This window comes from Phyllobates terribilis, unplaced genomic scaffold (assembly GCF_046119375.1).
Source record: "Phyllobates terribilis strain yellow unplaced genomic scaffold, ASM4611937v1 Scaffold_7__3_contigs__length_470593459, whole genome shotgun sequence".
NCBI classification, from domain to species: Eukaryota; Metazoa; Chordata; class Amphibia; order Anura; family Dendrobatidae; genus Phyllobates; species Phyllobates terribilis.
Window position 1 is genome coordinate 240,839,094 of NW_027362767.1, and position 16,617 is coordinate 240,855,710.

General features: G+C 47.3%; 1 protein-coding gene across 1 annotated transcript in view; it reads right to left on the reverse strand.

The window, feature by feature from the left end:
* PNCK (pregnancy up-regulated nonubiquitous CaM kinase) overlaps nt 1–16,617 on the reverse strand; it is an 82,591-nt gene that overhangs the window by 21,046 nt on the left and 44,928 nt on the right. The window contains exons 4-5 of the mRNA XM_073639940.1: nt 7,485–7,559; nt 3,906–4,044 (exon numbers count right to left, since the gene is read on the reverse strand). Coding sequence (XP_073496041.1) covers nt 3,906–4,044; nt 7,485–7,559 — 214 coding nt within the window. The remainder of the gene's footprint in view (nt 1–3,905; nt 4,045–7,484; nt 7,560–16,617) is intronic.

Genomic DNA, 16,617 nt, shown 5'->3' on the forward strand with positions numbered 1-16,617 from the left:
TATACTCTATTTATATATCAATACACAAAAATTTAGGAGACCTCAGTGTGAATTTAATTAGATACTCCAGAGCTTCATTCACAAGTCTGCTAGCTTCAGAGCTGAAATCCCGTCGGTTCATTTTTAAGCTTTCAGCACCAAGAATATAATATAAAATTCTGAAATAAAATAAATTAAAGTAACAGTTGGACTGAATCATAGTAACGTAAGTTGAATAAAGACCTCGGTCCATCCAGTTCAACCTTCCTCCCCCAATTGTACTCTCTACACTAACACTTCACTAACTAACTGGGACTAGGCCTCACAAATGTATTATTACCATTTTTACTATGGCTGCACTATTACAATTAAAAATTAACCCGTTTATAATTTTTTTGATTACCTTTATATTTTGTATTACTCTTGTGACTCTAATAGTGGTATGACTAAAATCCCTATGCCTAAATCTGTTGATCTAGAAGAAGGCAAAAACCTCAGGACACCTTCAGTCAATTTGCGTCACGGGGAAAAATTACTTCTTGACTCAGAGGAAAGGCAATCAGTCCTAGAACCCTGGATCAAACCTAATTATAATACTAGTTATGTAATTACTATTATCGTATTAAATGTACTACTGTAGGTGTAATATTTTGTCTAATTTAACTATAACCCACAATGTTATGTGTATCGAGGAAATCATCCAGCCCCTTTTTGAAAGCTGTTATAGTGTCGCCATCACTACCCCTTGTGGTCGGCATTCCACAGTCTGACTGCTCTGACTGTAAAGAACCCTTTCCTGTTTAGGTGCCGGAATCGCCTTTCTTCCACCCGTAATGAGTGTCCCCTGGTCCTTAGTATGGTCTTTGGAAGGAATAAGTCATGTGCTAGTCCTTTGTACGGACCACACATATAATGTAAATGAGATATCTGAGGCGTCGTTTTTCTAAGCTGAACTTTTCCAACCTCTCATCATATGAGAGGCCTCCGTCCCGTGTAATATAGGGGAGGCCTCCGCCCCGTGTAATATAGGAGAGGCCTCCGTCCCGTGTAATATTTGAGAGGCCTCCATCCTGTGTAATATAGGAGAGGCCTCCGCTCCGTGTAATATAGGAGAGGCCTCCATCCCGTGTAATATAGGAGAGGCCTCCGCCCCTTGTAATATAGGAGAGGCCTCCATCCCGTGTAATATAGGGGAGGCCTCCGCCCCGTGTAATATAGGAGAGGCCTCCGTCCCGTGTAATATAGGAGAGGCCTCCGCCCCGTGTAATATAGGAGAGGCCTCCGTCCCGTGTAATATAGGAGGCCTCCGCCCCGTGTAATATAGGAGAGGCCTCCACCCCGTGTAATATAGGAGAGGCCTCCATCCCGTGTAATATAGGCGAGGCCTCCGCCCCGTGTAATATAGGAGAGGCCTCCATCCCGTGTAATATAGGAGAGGCCTCCATCCAGTGTAATATAGGAGAGGCCTCCGCCCCGTGTAATATAGGAGAGGCCTCCATGCCATGTAATATAGGAGAGGCCTCCATCCCGTGTAATATAGGAGAGGCCTCCGCCCCGTTTAATATAGGAGAGGCCTCCGCCCCGTGTAATGTAGGAGAGGCCTCCATCCCGTGTAATATAGGAGAAGCCTCCACCCCATGTAATATAGGAGAGGCCTCCGCCACTGTGTAATGTAGGAGAGGCCTCCGCCCCGTGTACTGTAGGAGAGGTCTCCGCCCCGTGTAATATAGGAGAGGCCTCCGCCCCGTGTAATATAGGAGAGGCCTCCGCCCCGTGTAATATAGGAGAGGCCTCCGTCCCATGTAATATAGGAGAGGCCTCCGCCCCGTGTAATATAGGAGAGGCCTCCGTCCCGTGTAATATAGGAGAGGCCTCCGCCCCGTGTAATATAGGAGAGGCCTCCGCCCCGTGTAATATAGGAGAGGCCTCCATCCCGTGTAATATAGGAGAGGCCTCCGCCCCGTGTAATATAGGAGAGGCCTCCATCCCGTGTAATATAGGAGAGGCCTCCATCCAGTGTAATATAGGAGAGGCCTCCGCCCCGTGTAATATAGGAGAGGCCTCCATGCCATGTAATATAGGAGAGGCCTCCACCCCGTGTAATATAGGAGAGGCCTCCATCCCGTGTAATATAGGAGAGGCCTCCGCCCCGTTTAATATAGGAGAGGCCTCCGCCCCGTGTAATGTAGGAGAGGCCTCCATCTCGTGTAATATAGGAGAAGCCTCCGCCCCATGTAATATAGGAGAGGCCTCCGCCACTGTGTAATGTAGGAGAGGCCTCCGCCCCGTGTAATATAGGAGAGGCCTCCGCCCCGTGTAATATAGGAGAGGCCTCCGCCCCGTTTAATGTAGGAGAGGCCTCCGCCCCATGTAATGTAGGAGAGGCCTCCATCCCATGTAATATAGGAGAGGCCTCCGCCCCGTGTAATAGAGGAGAGGCCTCCATCCCGTGTAATGTAGGAGAGGCCTCCATCCCATGTAATATAGGAGAGGCCTCCATCCCGTGTAATATAGGAGAGGCCTCCATCCCGTGTAATATAGGAGAGGCCTCCATCCCATGTAATATAGGAGAGGCCTCCGCCCCGTGTAATGTAGGAGAGGCCTCCGCCCCATGTAATGTAGGAGAGGTCTCCATGACGTGTAATATAGGAGAGGCTTCCATCCCGTGTAATATAGGAGAGGCCTCCATCCCATGTAATATAGGAGAGGCCTTCATCCTGTGTAATATAGGAGAGGCCTCCATCCCGTGTAATATAGGAGAGGCCTCCATCCCGTGTAATATAGGAGAGGCCTCCATCCCATGTAATATAGGAGAGGCCTCCGCCCCGTGTAATGTAGGAGAGGCCTCCGCCCCATGTAATGTAGGAGAGGTCTCCATGACGTGTAATATAGGAGAGGCTTCCATCCCGTGTAATATAGGAGAGGCCTCCGCCCCGTGTAATAGAGGAGAGGCCTCCATCCCGTGTAATGTAGGAGAGGCCTCCATCCCATGTAATATAGGAGAGGCCTCCATCCCGTGTAATATAGGAGAGGCCTCCATCCCGTGTAATATAGGAGAGGCCTCCATCCCATGTAATATAGGAGAGGCCTCCGCCCCGTGTAATGTAGGAGAGGCCTCCGCCCCATGTAATGTAGGAGAGGTCTCCATGACGTGTAATATAGGAGAGGCTTCCATCCCGTGTAATATAGGAGAGGCCTCCATCCCGTGTAATATAGGAGAGGCCTCCGCCCCGTGTAATGTAGGAGAGGCCTCCGCGCCATGTAATGTAGGAGAGGTCTCCATGCCGTGTAATATAGAAGAGGCTTCCATCCCGTGTAATATATGAGAGGCCTCCATCCCATGTAATATAGGAGAGGCCTTCATCCTGTGTAATATAGGAGAGGCCTCCATCCCGTGTAATATATGAGAGGCCTCCATCCTGTGTAATAATCTAGTTGCCGCCTTTGAACTGACTCTAACTTCTGAATAACCTTTTTAAAACGTGGAGCCCAAAACTGGATCCCATATTCCAGATGTGGCCTCACCAGTGATTTATAAAGGGGTAACAATACATTGGGATCGCGGGATTTTATTTCTCTTTTTATACATCCTAAAATCTTGTTTGCTTTTGCGGCTGCTGCTTGACATTGAGTACTGCTGCTCAGCTTACTTGTAACCAGAATACCCAAGTCCTTCTCCTGTTCTGTAGTCCCGAATCCATGCTGATTATCATTTATTATATTATTCTCTGCGATATAACTCTTAGCTCTTAAGGGGGTGTTAATCAACATCTGTTCGCTTATTTTTATTGACAGCCAGAAGAATTACGAATACAGCTCTGGAGTATAAAACAGGCTATAAGTAATGTCATATATTCATAAAGTGGCTTTTTATGTATACTGTAAAAGTATAAGCACAAATTAAATCCATATCTATAATTCATTACCTTCAAGTCACGGTGCACAATTCCCATGTTGTGTAAGTATTGGACAGCGTCCAGGACTTGTCGGATATTCTGACTGGCGTCCTTCTCCGTGTAATATCCCCGCTCAATGATACGATCGAAGAGCTCGCCGCCTGTGACACTGTGAGATACAGACGTGTCATGATTCACACCGGGTGTCACGGCAGTGAATTATCTGCCACTAGAAGCCGCTGGGATTGCAGCACAGGGATTTCTGGGCATGTGAGTCACTTGGAGGAACCGCTATGTGCACGTGGATTAAATGTGCTTCTGCCTAGGACCCGTAGGCAGCAGATAACGAGACCTGCCCGCTCACTTAATCCACTCTCTTCCTACCTAATATAAAGCCACAAGCTGCGTTTCGCCATTAACTTTTTCCATAGAGGGGGCAGAACTGATGTCATCTGTCTATTAATTCTGATTTAAGGTTTTCTTCTAGGAAGTCTTTTTTCCTTGGCACATTGTAGAGGAAAGAAATGGATCTGTCCATCAGCGGTGTCCATATAGGAAAGGGTCGGGGACACAATTCAAGTCTACACTATACAATATGGACTAAGAGCAGCATTGTCATATTGTTCTTCAATAAAACTTAAAGGGGGTTTCCATTAAACAGCACTTATCATCTACCCATGATAGGTGATAAATATATGATCATTGGGAAACTGGCCGCACCCAAAGTTCCCTGTGTGCAGACTTTGTTACTGAGCATGTGCAACAGACAGTGAATGGAGCAATGGTTGCACATGCTCACTAAGGCTCCATTCACACTTTTGGTGGTCTCAGTGGTCGTGTAAGGTGCCCAAGCGAGGTAGTCGTGGGCGAGCTGTAGCCCATGCTCGCATTGGCACCCTACAGACAAAGTGTGACCTCGCTCTGGTGTGCTACTGTGTATGTGGCGTTTCCCACTTACTTCTGGCCAGCCGGCCTCTTTTGACTCCAGGAACTCTTCTGTAACCAGAGCAGCAATCAATTCAGAGGACACAGAGTTCATGAAAACAACCAGAACTTTACTTGGTAACTGGCAGTATTTACAGGCAGGTATAAAGGATAAGGCCCAATGGGTTGTCATCTTTCCCACAGGTACCGGATACAACTTCAGCCCTGGTTCCCAATCTAGGTGAAACATCTCTGCTTCTTTCTTCTCTAGCCCTAGAGACTCTTCCTCACCAATGACAGTATATCTGGATCCCATTTCTCTTCACCTCTGAGTACTTGAGTCCTGACTTCCTCTGCAGCTTTGCAGACAGAATGTGCCCTCAGGCCCCTGATGACTTTCTTGAGGTTCCCAGGTCGGCTAAGGACTCTTGTGGAGGTATTCTCTGGTGATCCACTGTCCGGGATACTAGGCCCATGTCTACCCTAGCAGTCTCTACAAAGCCTGTTAGCTTTCTGCAGTACTACACACTACCGACTGTGCTCACTTCCTGCACTTCACACTAGCACTCAGTTCCCCTTCCCTCTACTGGGCGAGCTGTCACAGTTAACCCTATCTAGGCCAAACTGCAGCCCCAGCGGGTTCTAACTTCGGGAACGTTCTTTTAACCCTTTTTAGTATCAGGGGCAAACTACCACCTCCACCACTACTACAGTCGGACACCCATACATTTATCGCTTATCCCCTGTATAGATGATTTATATTCTTTATAGGACACCCTCTTTAAGCTGCTTAAAAAGTTAATAGTATAGACATATTATTATATTTAATATTATTAGAGATGAGCAAAAGGATCTGCAGGACCCTGGTTCAGCGGTCAGTAGTTTGTGGCTACCAGACCAAAGCCCTGCGGACTGCCCCCTATCTGCCGGCATCTCCAGAATCTCTTACGATTTGTAGGGTCAGACTGACGTCATGTTTATGTCAGGACACAACAATGACGTCTTACAGGATCTACAAACCAGAAGAGATGCCAGGGATGCAGGCAGGTAGGATGCATTCTGTCAGCTGTCAGGTTATAATATCTAATATAGGCATTGGCCTGTACTCGCTCCTTCAGCTTTTCTTTGGCATTCTGGGACTTATGGTGTCGTACAGCAATAAGCTTGTGGTTGATATTATATCTTGTTTACTCCCTGCTTTGAGCCTCAGCAGGGCCTTGCACTATTTACATCCCCTAGCTCCCTGCTTCCATTGCCAGTTGTAGGTTTAACCTGACTTTGGTTCAGTCCTAGTACCTCTGCTTCACTGATATTCCATTCCTGACCTCGGCTCATGTTTTCACCATTCTACTTCCTTGATCCTTTGCGTGATATCCTGTTACTGATCTCGGCTTGTGTTCTGACCATTCTACTGCTTGACAACTTTGTTCCTATCTTGATCTCTTGGTACTTTCCCAGCTGTCTGACAATCCTCTGCCAGCCCACTTCACCGGCCAGCAGCCACTCTGTGGACTCAACCTAGGGGCTCTGCGTGAAACTAAATATCAATATAGGGGTTCAAAGATGAAGGCCAGGGTCCCCCAGTGACCTGCTAATCAGAGTGATTAGCGCAAAGCCTATCCATGGAAACTCTTTTAAGTGCTGCCAGCCTTCCACTGACAATACGTCATTACAAGAAATTGCTGCACGGCCACGGTCCTGCTTATCTCCACAAATTACCATTATGGGATGCATATATTGCATCTTAGAGTTTAATTTTTATATTTTTGGGGAAAGCAGAAAAAAAGAAGTAAATGTGTCATTGCTTATTGTGTTTTTTTTTCACGCTATTAGCTGGGGTCCGTTATGGGGGGATCCTTTGTTTTTATTACTTTGATTCCAGACTCACTGTTGACAGTGGCATCTAAGGGGGTTAATCAGCCAAGATCTGCGTTATCTGCCAGTGGACAATGGCTGTCAATCAAACTCTTTATTAGCATGCCATACATTTATGGAGCTGACCCTTCACAGCAGGCTTCCAGTGCTGTAAAACTATGGTGCGGTGCCAAAGAATTAATAAGGGGTACTCTATTGGAATTAATAATGGGGGCATGCTGTCGGCATAATAGTGGGCACTCTACTCTCACTTTTCATTTACTACATAGGGACGTGCGCTTTACAGTCCTGCAAAGGCAGGCACCGGAGGTCAGGCAACCAGTTGTGCTCCTGACCAGAAGGTTGGGTTCTTGCCGGTTACGCACCCTTTGGGTAGGGAGTCCATCAGCAAAATGAAGAGTCCTCTCACACCTAGGATATCACTGCTGGCACATACTGGATGTTATGGTCACTTTCTCCAATAGGAGATAATGGTAAAAAGATCCCTTAATGGGTTGTGCAGGATTGGAAAAATGATCCTGTATCTACTGGCCACCATTACTGTCCCTCTAAGAACAGTATAAAATCAACCAAACGTGTAACTTGAAGTCCTGGCACTCAGATGAATTTGGTGGACCAAGAACCTCCACTCTCAATGTGCCTGTTATAGTACCAATGTTGAATTGGGACCATTAGGTCCCATCTGGCACCAGGGTCTGGTGGGACTTCATGCACAGCATCTTCTATAGGGTCACCATAATTGGGAATATCACGTTCTATGAAGTTCCTGTAATATTCACATGTATTACATAGGATGGGGCAGATACTTACAGCTCCATGGCCAGGTACAGATGACTGGGGCTCTCGTGGATATCCTGCAGGGCCACAATATTTTTATGGTTAATCCTACAAAGATACAAAAATACAATATATACAGTATTATAAAGGAGAAAGTTAGAAGAAACTGTTTTTCTTCCTTTCTACCTTAAAAAATGTATTCCACCAACTTCTCTAAGCTAATTTCTTATTAAACTGTCTCGTTAATTTTGCCCCTGGGGGCTACTTTCGGGGATCTCAGTAACAAAGTTCTTTTTCTTATCTTTTTCAAAGAAAGGGTTTAGCACAGAATTGTGGGCTTAGGACCAGCAAGAGGTCCCGTGTCGCACTGTTGGAATTCCTCAAATGAGTAATTTACAGAATACAAAAGAAGTATTTGAGGAATGTTCCCATAGTCAGACATGTCATAATAATATAATTGGGGTCAGATCCCCATTTTCAGTTCAGAGGTGATGGTATATGTGTCGCCTCTCTATTTAAATCAAAGGAACCTTCTAAGAGTTCCCAAGAGCAATGGTGGTACAGTCTGGTATTGCTCCTATAATGCAATGGAGAAAGTTCAATGAGCCAGACACTGAACCACCAGGGTCACCAAAGGCTAGAGATCCCAGGGCTATCATATAGGACAGGCAATGGCATAAGTTAAAGGCAATGTACAACTTTTGCATTTAGTAAGCAAATTAATAATAAAAAAAAGAATATACAAATCTGTCAGAGCTCCTGCTCCTAATTGCTCTCTATGCTTCCCCTCCCTACTCTCAGTGTTAGAAATATTAGAGGTGAGGGTGGAAGGAGGGAGGGTTGTACTCAGAATTGCTGTGGAGAAAGGTGAAAGTATCAAAAGCTTTATGGAGGGCAGAAAAAAAGGCAATGAATGAGGAAAGCACATGCAGAGGATAGAAGTTGTGCGGATACATAAAGGCAAGTGAAGATAGCATAACCTTGAATACATACAGACCTCACATCCACCCTGTATTCCTGGAAGAGACACAGAGCTCACATACAGCCTGTACTACTGAGAGAGATACACATACCTCACATCCAGCCTATATTACGGGAAGAGATACACAGAGCTCACATTCAGACTATATTACTGGAAGAGACACACAGTGCTCACATCCAGCCTATATTACTGAGAGAGGCACACAGACCTCACATCCAGCCTATATTACAGAGAGAGGCACAGAGAGCTCACATCCAGCCTATATTACTGAGAGAGGCACAGAGAGCTCACGTCCAGCCTATGTTACTGGGAGAAACACACTAACATCACATCCAGCCTATATCACCTGAAAAGACACAGAGACCTCAAATCGAGGCTATATTATTGGGGAAGACAAACAGACCTCACATTCAGCATATATTACCGGGAGAGACCCACAGATCTCACATCCAGCCTGTATTACTGGGAGAGACACACAGAGCTAACATCCAGCCTATATTACTGGGAGAGACACACAGGCCTCACATCCAGCCTATATTACTGGGAGAGACACAAAGAGCTCAAATCTAGCCTATATTGCTGGGAAAGACTCAGATAGCTCACATCCAGCCTATATTACCGCAAAATCTCAGATCCAGACTATATTACTGGGTGAGACACAGACCTCCCATCCAGCTTATATTAGTAGTAAAGACACAGCCAGCCTATATTACTGGGATCAGCCTATATTACTGGGAGAGACACACACACCTCACATCCAGCCTATATTACTGGGAGAGACACAAAGCTCATATACAGTCTATATTGCTGGGAAAGACTCACATAGCTCACAACCAGCCTATATTACTGGGAGAGACACACAGACATCACATCCAGCCTATATTACTGGGAGAGACACACACACCTCACATCCAGCCTATATTACTGGGAGAGACACAAAGAGCTCACATCCAGCCTATATTACTGGGAGAGACACACAGACATCACATCCAGCCTATATTACTGGGAGAGACACAAAGCTCACATCCAGCCTATATTGCTGGGAAAGACTCACATAGCTCACATCCAGCCTATATTACTGGGAGAGACACACAAACCTCACATCCAGCCTATATTACTGGGAGAGACACACAGACATCACATCCAGCCTATATTACTGGGAGAGACACAAAGAGCTCACATCCAGCCTATATTACTGGGAGAGACACACACACCTCACATCCAGCCTATATTACTGGGAGAGACACAAAGAGCTTACATCCAGCCTATATTACTGGGAGAGAGAGACAGACATCACATCCAGCCTATAATACTGGGAGAGACACACAGACATCACATCCAGCCTATATTACTGGGAGAGACACAAAGCTCACATCCAGCCTATATTGCTGGGAAGGACTCACATGGCTCACATCCAGCCTATATTACAGCGAAAACTCACATCCAGACTATATTACCAGGTGAGACACAGACCTCCCATCCAGCTTATATTAGTAGTAAAGACACATCCAGCCTATATTACTGGGATCAGCCTATATTACTGGGAGAGACACAGAGACCTCTCATCCAGCCTATATTACTGGAAGAGACACAAAGACCTCACGTCCAGCCTATATTACAAAGAAAGAAACTCTCACTAGAGAAAAATCTGCTGCAAAGGGCATATCAAGAGATCTGGTAACAAATGAAGGATGAAAGATTACAGCCTGAAACTTAGTGCAATTTTATTAACTAAAGATAACCGCTAACATACTGCATGTAACAAAAAAAAAATTCCCATGTCAAAGTTGTCCATAGCCTTTAAAGTTCTTTGGACCCAATAAAAAAAAATCTGCAACAAGGTTCACACCTACTATGTACATTGGTAACATAATGAAAACTGATGCCATAATAAGCAGGCGCTCATAGGTTCTAAGACAGGGGTATTTTCAGCCAGTAGTCCTTAAATCTTTGCAGAGGTGCTGTAAGCTGAGTCACAAAGTTTCTTCTTCATAGTATTGTTTAATAACACATAATTAATGCCATTTTGTGTGATATCTTTATTTTCCCAGTCTCTGTAATCACACACAATTAATTATAAGGTAGATGGGTAAGAAGAAAAAAAAGGTTGGATGTTGGTTTGAGTAATTTCAGCTTTCCCGAGAGACCGGAGAAACGGCTCAGAGTTCCGAGGTTGCCATGACAACCATAGAAGTTCGGCTTTTGGGCACAAGTATGAAAGAGCTATAGAAATGCTGCAAAAAGATTAATTTTTGATCAGATAACGGCTCGCCAGACTTTCAGAACAGGACTGATTTAAAGGCTTGTGGAGATAGACCCTTCAGCAAATCTTTAACGATGATGATGAAATAGATAGGAAGAATTTCATGCAGTTAGGAGCATTGAAATTTACACAAAATGCCATATTTCCACGGGTGCTATATACAATCATCGCCATAGCTCACAGCTTGAAAGCTCGCAGACAATGAGAGAACTATACGTTTCCCAAAACTGCTATCCTGAGTATTTTAATTTTTTTCCTTTTTAAAATCCGTTATACGGTCCCAGAAATAAGGGCCATTTTATTTAGCGCTAATTTTTAGCATATTTACCAAAGAGGTGTGGTTGGCAGGATCCTCTGGGGCGTGTCTTTAGGCTGCTTTTCACTATTACTCTGTGAGCACCGCCCTCTTGGCCAAGTCCATAAAAATTTGCCCTGATTAAAAAGGCCAATATCTCTAGAACTGTATGGAAGATTTTTAAAAAGAAAACAGCGAAATACTCAGGAGAGCAGCGGGAATAAAATAAAGGCAAAAACTGGCTGCTTTTCAATAGGTGACATGTCCTCTTTAAACCAAATCCACTACAGAGTAAACCTCTTTCTTTGTTGGACACAGTTCCTTGTTGCCAAAATATGCCACTTTAGAAGCTGCCCTTGCCCACACATCATGTTGGACAGGATCACAGATGACTATGATTATAGATGATTGTGCCAGCATGGTTAAAAGGGTTGCTAACAGGAATGTCCACTTTAAGGCAAAAGAAAAACCTAAAGTATTAATGAGGTCTACAGGACAATTATATGTCCTAGGCGTCCAATAAATGGTGGCCCTTTTTGGCTGTTTTCACAATTCCTTTAGAGAACAATGGAGAACACAAGACATGTTTGGCCTACTTTCTACTACTCCACCGCCCAACAGCGACCAAGAAGCAGACAACCACTTTTTTCCTGACTGGCAGGACTCCATTTATGGCTGTCATCAGTAAACTTTTCGAAAGAGAGTGCCACTACTGATAAACTTCTACCAATAAGATGTTTCTCCAAAGTTTAGCTACAACTTGTCTAGGCGGTAGACCAATGTGGCTGCTGTGCGGATGGTGGAGAAAGGGGACTAGTCCTTGTTGGTCCTATCTCTTTTACAATTCGCTGGTGAGTCCCTGCACAGGACCTCCCTTCTAGACAAGAAGGAGGTGAGAAGTTGGCCAAAGTGTCATAACAAGAAGATGTCAAACACCAGGCTCTTCTGCCCTCAGAGGTGAAACCTGACGCCGTAATGAGGGTCTCAATTTGATCATTACTATACTGCCCCCTCTATGCCAATGTTATGTACACGTGAATTGTCAACTCTATGAAGATCCCAAATCTCATTGTCAATTTGTGTCAAGTTGTCAAGTCCATCTGAAATGCAACGCACACTAGGAGGCTTCTTTATGGCAGGTCATTACGGCTCTTATTTCTGACCAAATGTACAGGGAATCATACTGAGCTCAAAAGACTATAACCATTAAAAAGAAAAGGCAATGCTATATATTGTGCTGAGGCTTGTACTTAACAAACCTCCAGATGGTCTTCTAAAGCCTGAACCTGTACCAGTGCAAGGATGTAACAAGATGTCACCTTCCGCTATGTACTCCAATTAACCAGTCCGATAACCCGGGCTGAATATCCAGCACAAGGTATAATGCCGCCATACCAAGCGTATTAAGCTTCATATCCATAAAGAATATAATGAGATGTTTAAAGCCGCCACTTATCCGCAGTGCTCTCCGAGCAGCGAGATAACCCCCTCCCGCTGTGATGTAGTCATACACCATGTTATTACTGTATGTTGGAAGGAATACTGATTGGGATCAACGTCTTATTTCAGACTTGTCAGGTTAATCTGAACTCGCCGGAATACTAAACGCCAATGCCCAGGACAGAATTATTCAATCTGCCTTTTCAACGATGGGGGATTGGGAATTGAAAAGTGTCTGCAAAAATAATGCCCATTCTTCTCTATTGTCTCCTCGGCAGTCGGGAGCTTGAGCCTGGCATCTATTTGCTTCTTATTCATGTAGAATGAATACGGCAGATTGTATCAAGGCAACTACTTTGCAAAATGCATTATTATAATATTTGATGGCTCGCTGGGGTCTCCCTCTTAGGATCCTTCCCTGGTGTACCAGATCCATCCATGTATCACGTAAATGGCCAAAAATGGACTGCTCCAGTAAAAAAAATGTTTCGCCAGAACCGCGGAGATCAGAATCATCTTCAATATGGAAAGGTCACGTCTAAACAACTGTTTAACCTCCATGGCCCAAGAGTTGGACCTGGACGTGTGAGCTTCACCACTGGGAGAGGGGTCAAATTGCTCACACCTGGGAGACCTATGTAGAGGTAGTTGCATCTTCCCTTGGATTTATTGAGTTGATTACTTTGGGTAATTTAGGGTTCGGTTATTTCTGCACTTTATTATTAGTACTAAATAGGCAGTTGGCGCTGCTACTTTGAACAAAATAGGGAGTTCCAACAGATTAGGAAACCCTTCAACCTGAGGCCATCCTCATGGCATTGTCTGTGACCAAGTACTATGTGTTTTCTACTCCCCTTCTTCATATTTCGCCCATACTCAACCCATAGCTCCGAGTCAACTCACTCATATATCCCCAAGCCAATAGGTGCAAGAACCAAGGGCGCAATGACCATGGTCGCAGAGGTCACGACCGTGACTGGGCTCGTGCAGGTGGCATGCAGGAGCACATGATGTCACTACCATGCACCCCCAGTCACGTGCATGCCAACGTCAGCAGATACTTCAACTGGATGTGCATCCTCGGACGCATATTTAGTTGAAGTGTATTGAGGCGCACAGAGCCGTCGGGTCCGTGCACTGCAATACAAGCAGCCAGCCAATCAGAGGCCAGCAGCTGACGTTGGCATGCACATGACTGGGGGCGCATGGCAGTGATATCATGTGCTCCCGTCGCTTGTGTGGCACCCCAGGGGTCTGGTTTCCACAGTAACAGCAATGTTATGTCTGAGAGCAGGAGGGAGGTCTCTTGGTCAGGAATCCTATGCATGCCACGCCTCCTGCCCAGTCCTGGGAGGGGAAGAACTTCCCCTATATAAACCTAGGGCTGAGGCAGGGTTAGTGAGTAGAGAAGAAGTAGAGACAGAGAAAAGAAGCAAATATAGGAACAGAACATCAGGAGCTCTGTGGGAGCAGTGTTACAAGGAGTCAGGGGCTGGCAGCTGCAGAGCTCGCCCTGACTGAGAAGATTTCTTACCGGACCCGGAGTCCGAGGCTGTGGGGACTAACTCCTACCCAGCAGCAGAATCCGTCAGGCAGGGGATTCCAGGTCCTCTGGCCAAGAAACCCGAAGGCACGGTCACACGCATGGGACCAGCACCGCCGTCGTGGAGCGGAAGCTACTAGAAGGCCCCGAGTCACCGGCCATACGGGTGAGCACCACACGGTACGCTCAGGGACGTGGGCTACTTATACCCGCCTCTAGCAAGGTAGCCAGAAGAGTACAGTTAGTTTGGGAGGCCTACAACTCCGCCTGGCCAGGGGAGATCCCATCTGCTCAAGGACTGACCAGGCCCCAATCGCTAGCCAGTACTCCGGGAGGGTCTATCTTTGTCACCAGTAAAGACCCTGAACTACACCGTACCGTCTCCGAGTGGTTCCTGCTACCCCCATCATCCACGTCGGCTGCCCTGAGGCCATACCCCTCCCGTTGGGGGTTATACTATCACGCTGCACAATCCTACCACCGGCCTCAGCGGTCTGCCCTGCAGCAGCAGCTCCTTAGCTGTACTCAACGGGTGGCGTAGTCGTCCAACATCTACCGCTGATACATCGCCGCTCAGTTTGACTCCCTGGGTACGGACCGGGTCACCGCCACGAGACTACAACCCTCAAGAGATCCGGCTCCGGGTAAGCTCCCGCGTGCGCAACGCAGCGCGATACAGGCCCAGGGGCGCGTCAACTTTTGGCGTAGTCGGCAGGATTTCGTGCCCGCAACCACCGGGTACTGCGTGCCTGAAAAAGACTGTTCAAACTTACCTGTGGTGAAGATTCCCGCCATCCGGCGCCATCTTCAGCCTTCTTCCCGCCATACGTGGAGTTTTCCCGCCATTGGACGCCATCTTGAGGACGCCGCGCGGGAAGAAGAGGGGCGTGGACTCCGAAAGCGCGCGAGAACTGAAGCCCCGCCTCACGTCCGGACGTTGCGTAAGGTCCTGGAAGGAGCCCAGCAGACGCCGACGTCACAGGAGCGCGACGGAAGGTCCTCAACCCTGACGATCCACTGCGGTGCCGCGGCCTACGGAAGAGGATCATCGTAAGGTAGACCACGGTCCACTAGGGGGGAGAAGGATGTCTGATACGGAGGAGAGCTTCACCGCTTCAACCCCCGCCAGCGCCACCGCTGTTGCGGTCATGCCTTTCACCATGCCCTATATCCCGGGGGCAGCCTGGCTACCCCAGTACTCAGGGGAATCGCATACCCTGCATGACTTTAGAGAAAAGCTGGATAGCCTCTTCCAGGTGTACCCCCTTACAGAAGAGCAAAAAGTGAGCATCCTGGTGGCCCAATTAACCGGGGCAGCCCAAAGGGAGGTAAAGTCCTGGCCACCTGGGGGGAGGACTGTCGCAGGGATACTGGCCCGGCTGAGGGACACCTTTGATACCCGCACCTCAGCCGAGATCAAGCTCAGATTCTAAGGGTGCAAACAGCGGGACATGAGAGTATAAGGGACTATGCATTAAACCTACAAGAGGCCCTGAGAGCCATTAAGCAGACCGACCCTGACGGCGTGGGAGACGAGGACAGGCTGTTGACTGAACAATTTATAGAGGGTTTATATTGCAATGCCCACCGAACCCAGTTGCGGGCAATGGCCTTACAGGACCCTCATCTGGGATTTGCACAGTTCAAGGACAGAGCCATCCGGGTGCTCCGAGAACCGGCACCAGGTGGCGTTGTGACCCACAGACGCCCCACTACTACTTACCACCAGGAGGCGGCGCCCTTGTCGGCAGGGCCTGTGGGAGCTGATGCGCAGGCTTTGAGCAATGACCCGGCTCCAGAACTGCACCATCAGGTCCAAGAGCTAGCTAAAAGCGTTGCTGCGCTAACCCGAACTGTGCAGTCTTTACAGGTTTCTACTCCAGGGAAGATCCAGCTGGCATCCGGACCGGAGGACATCCCGTGGCGTCGACCAAGGAGGACCCCACCGGCCAGAGGAAGACCCAGCGACCGATACAACGAGGACGGACGACCCATCTGCCGCCGCTGTAATCAACCCGGACATATGGCAAGGTACTGTCCTTTAAACTGGCACAACCTAGGGTAGAGGGCCAACCCCTAGGAAAAAGATCATCAGGCCCATCGAACTGGCGCGACAAATATGTGGGAGGACGTCCAGTCTTGCCTGTGGTACTGGATGGCATTCCTATGAGTGCCCTACTGGACACCGGGTCACAGGTCACCACCATCCCGTACGTGCTCTTCAAGCAGTACTGGAATGACTCGGATATTACCCGCTACCCTGACGACGACTTGAGTATCATCGCCAGCAATGGTCAGCCCGTGCCACAGATCGGATTTAAAGAGGTGACCATTAAAATTGGTAGAGTTGAACTGGCAGCACAGGGACTGATCATTGTAGACATTGACAAACACGAGAGTCACCCAAAGATAACTCTAGGAACTAATGTAATTGAAAATTGTCTTGCAGAGGTGATTTTCCTTTTACAGCAGGTTGCCAAGAACGCCAGCTCTGGCGAGCAGCGAGTGCTCCAAAAAGAGATCCGGGCACTGATGCGACGGCAACAGGTGGAACTCTCCGGCGGTGAGATTGGTAGCGTGAGAATGTGTGACCCTTTCCCTATTGCCATGCCCCCAAAAAGTGAAATGATGATTTGGTGCCGG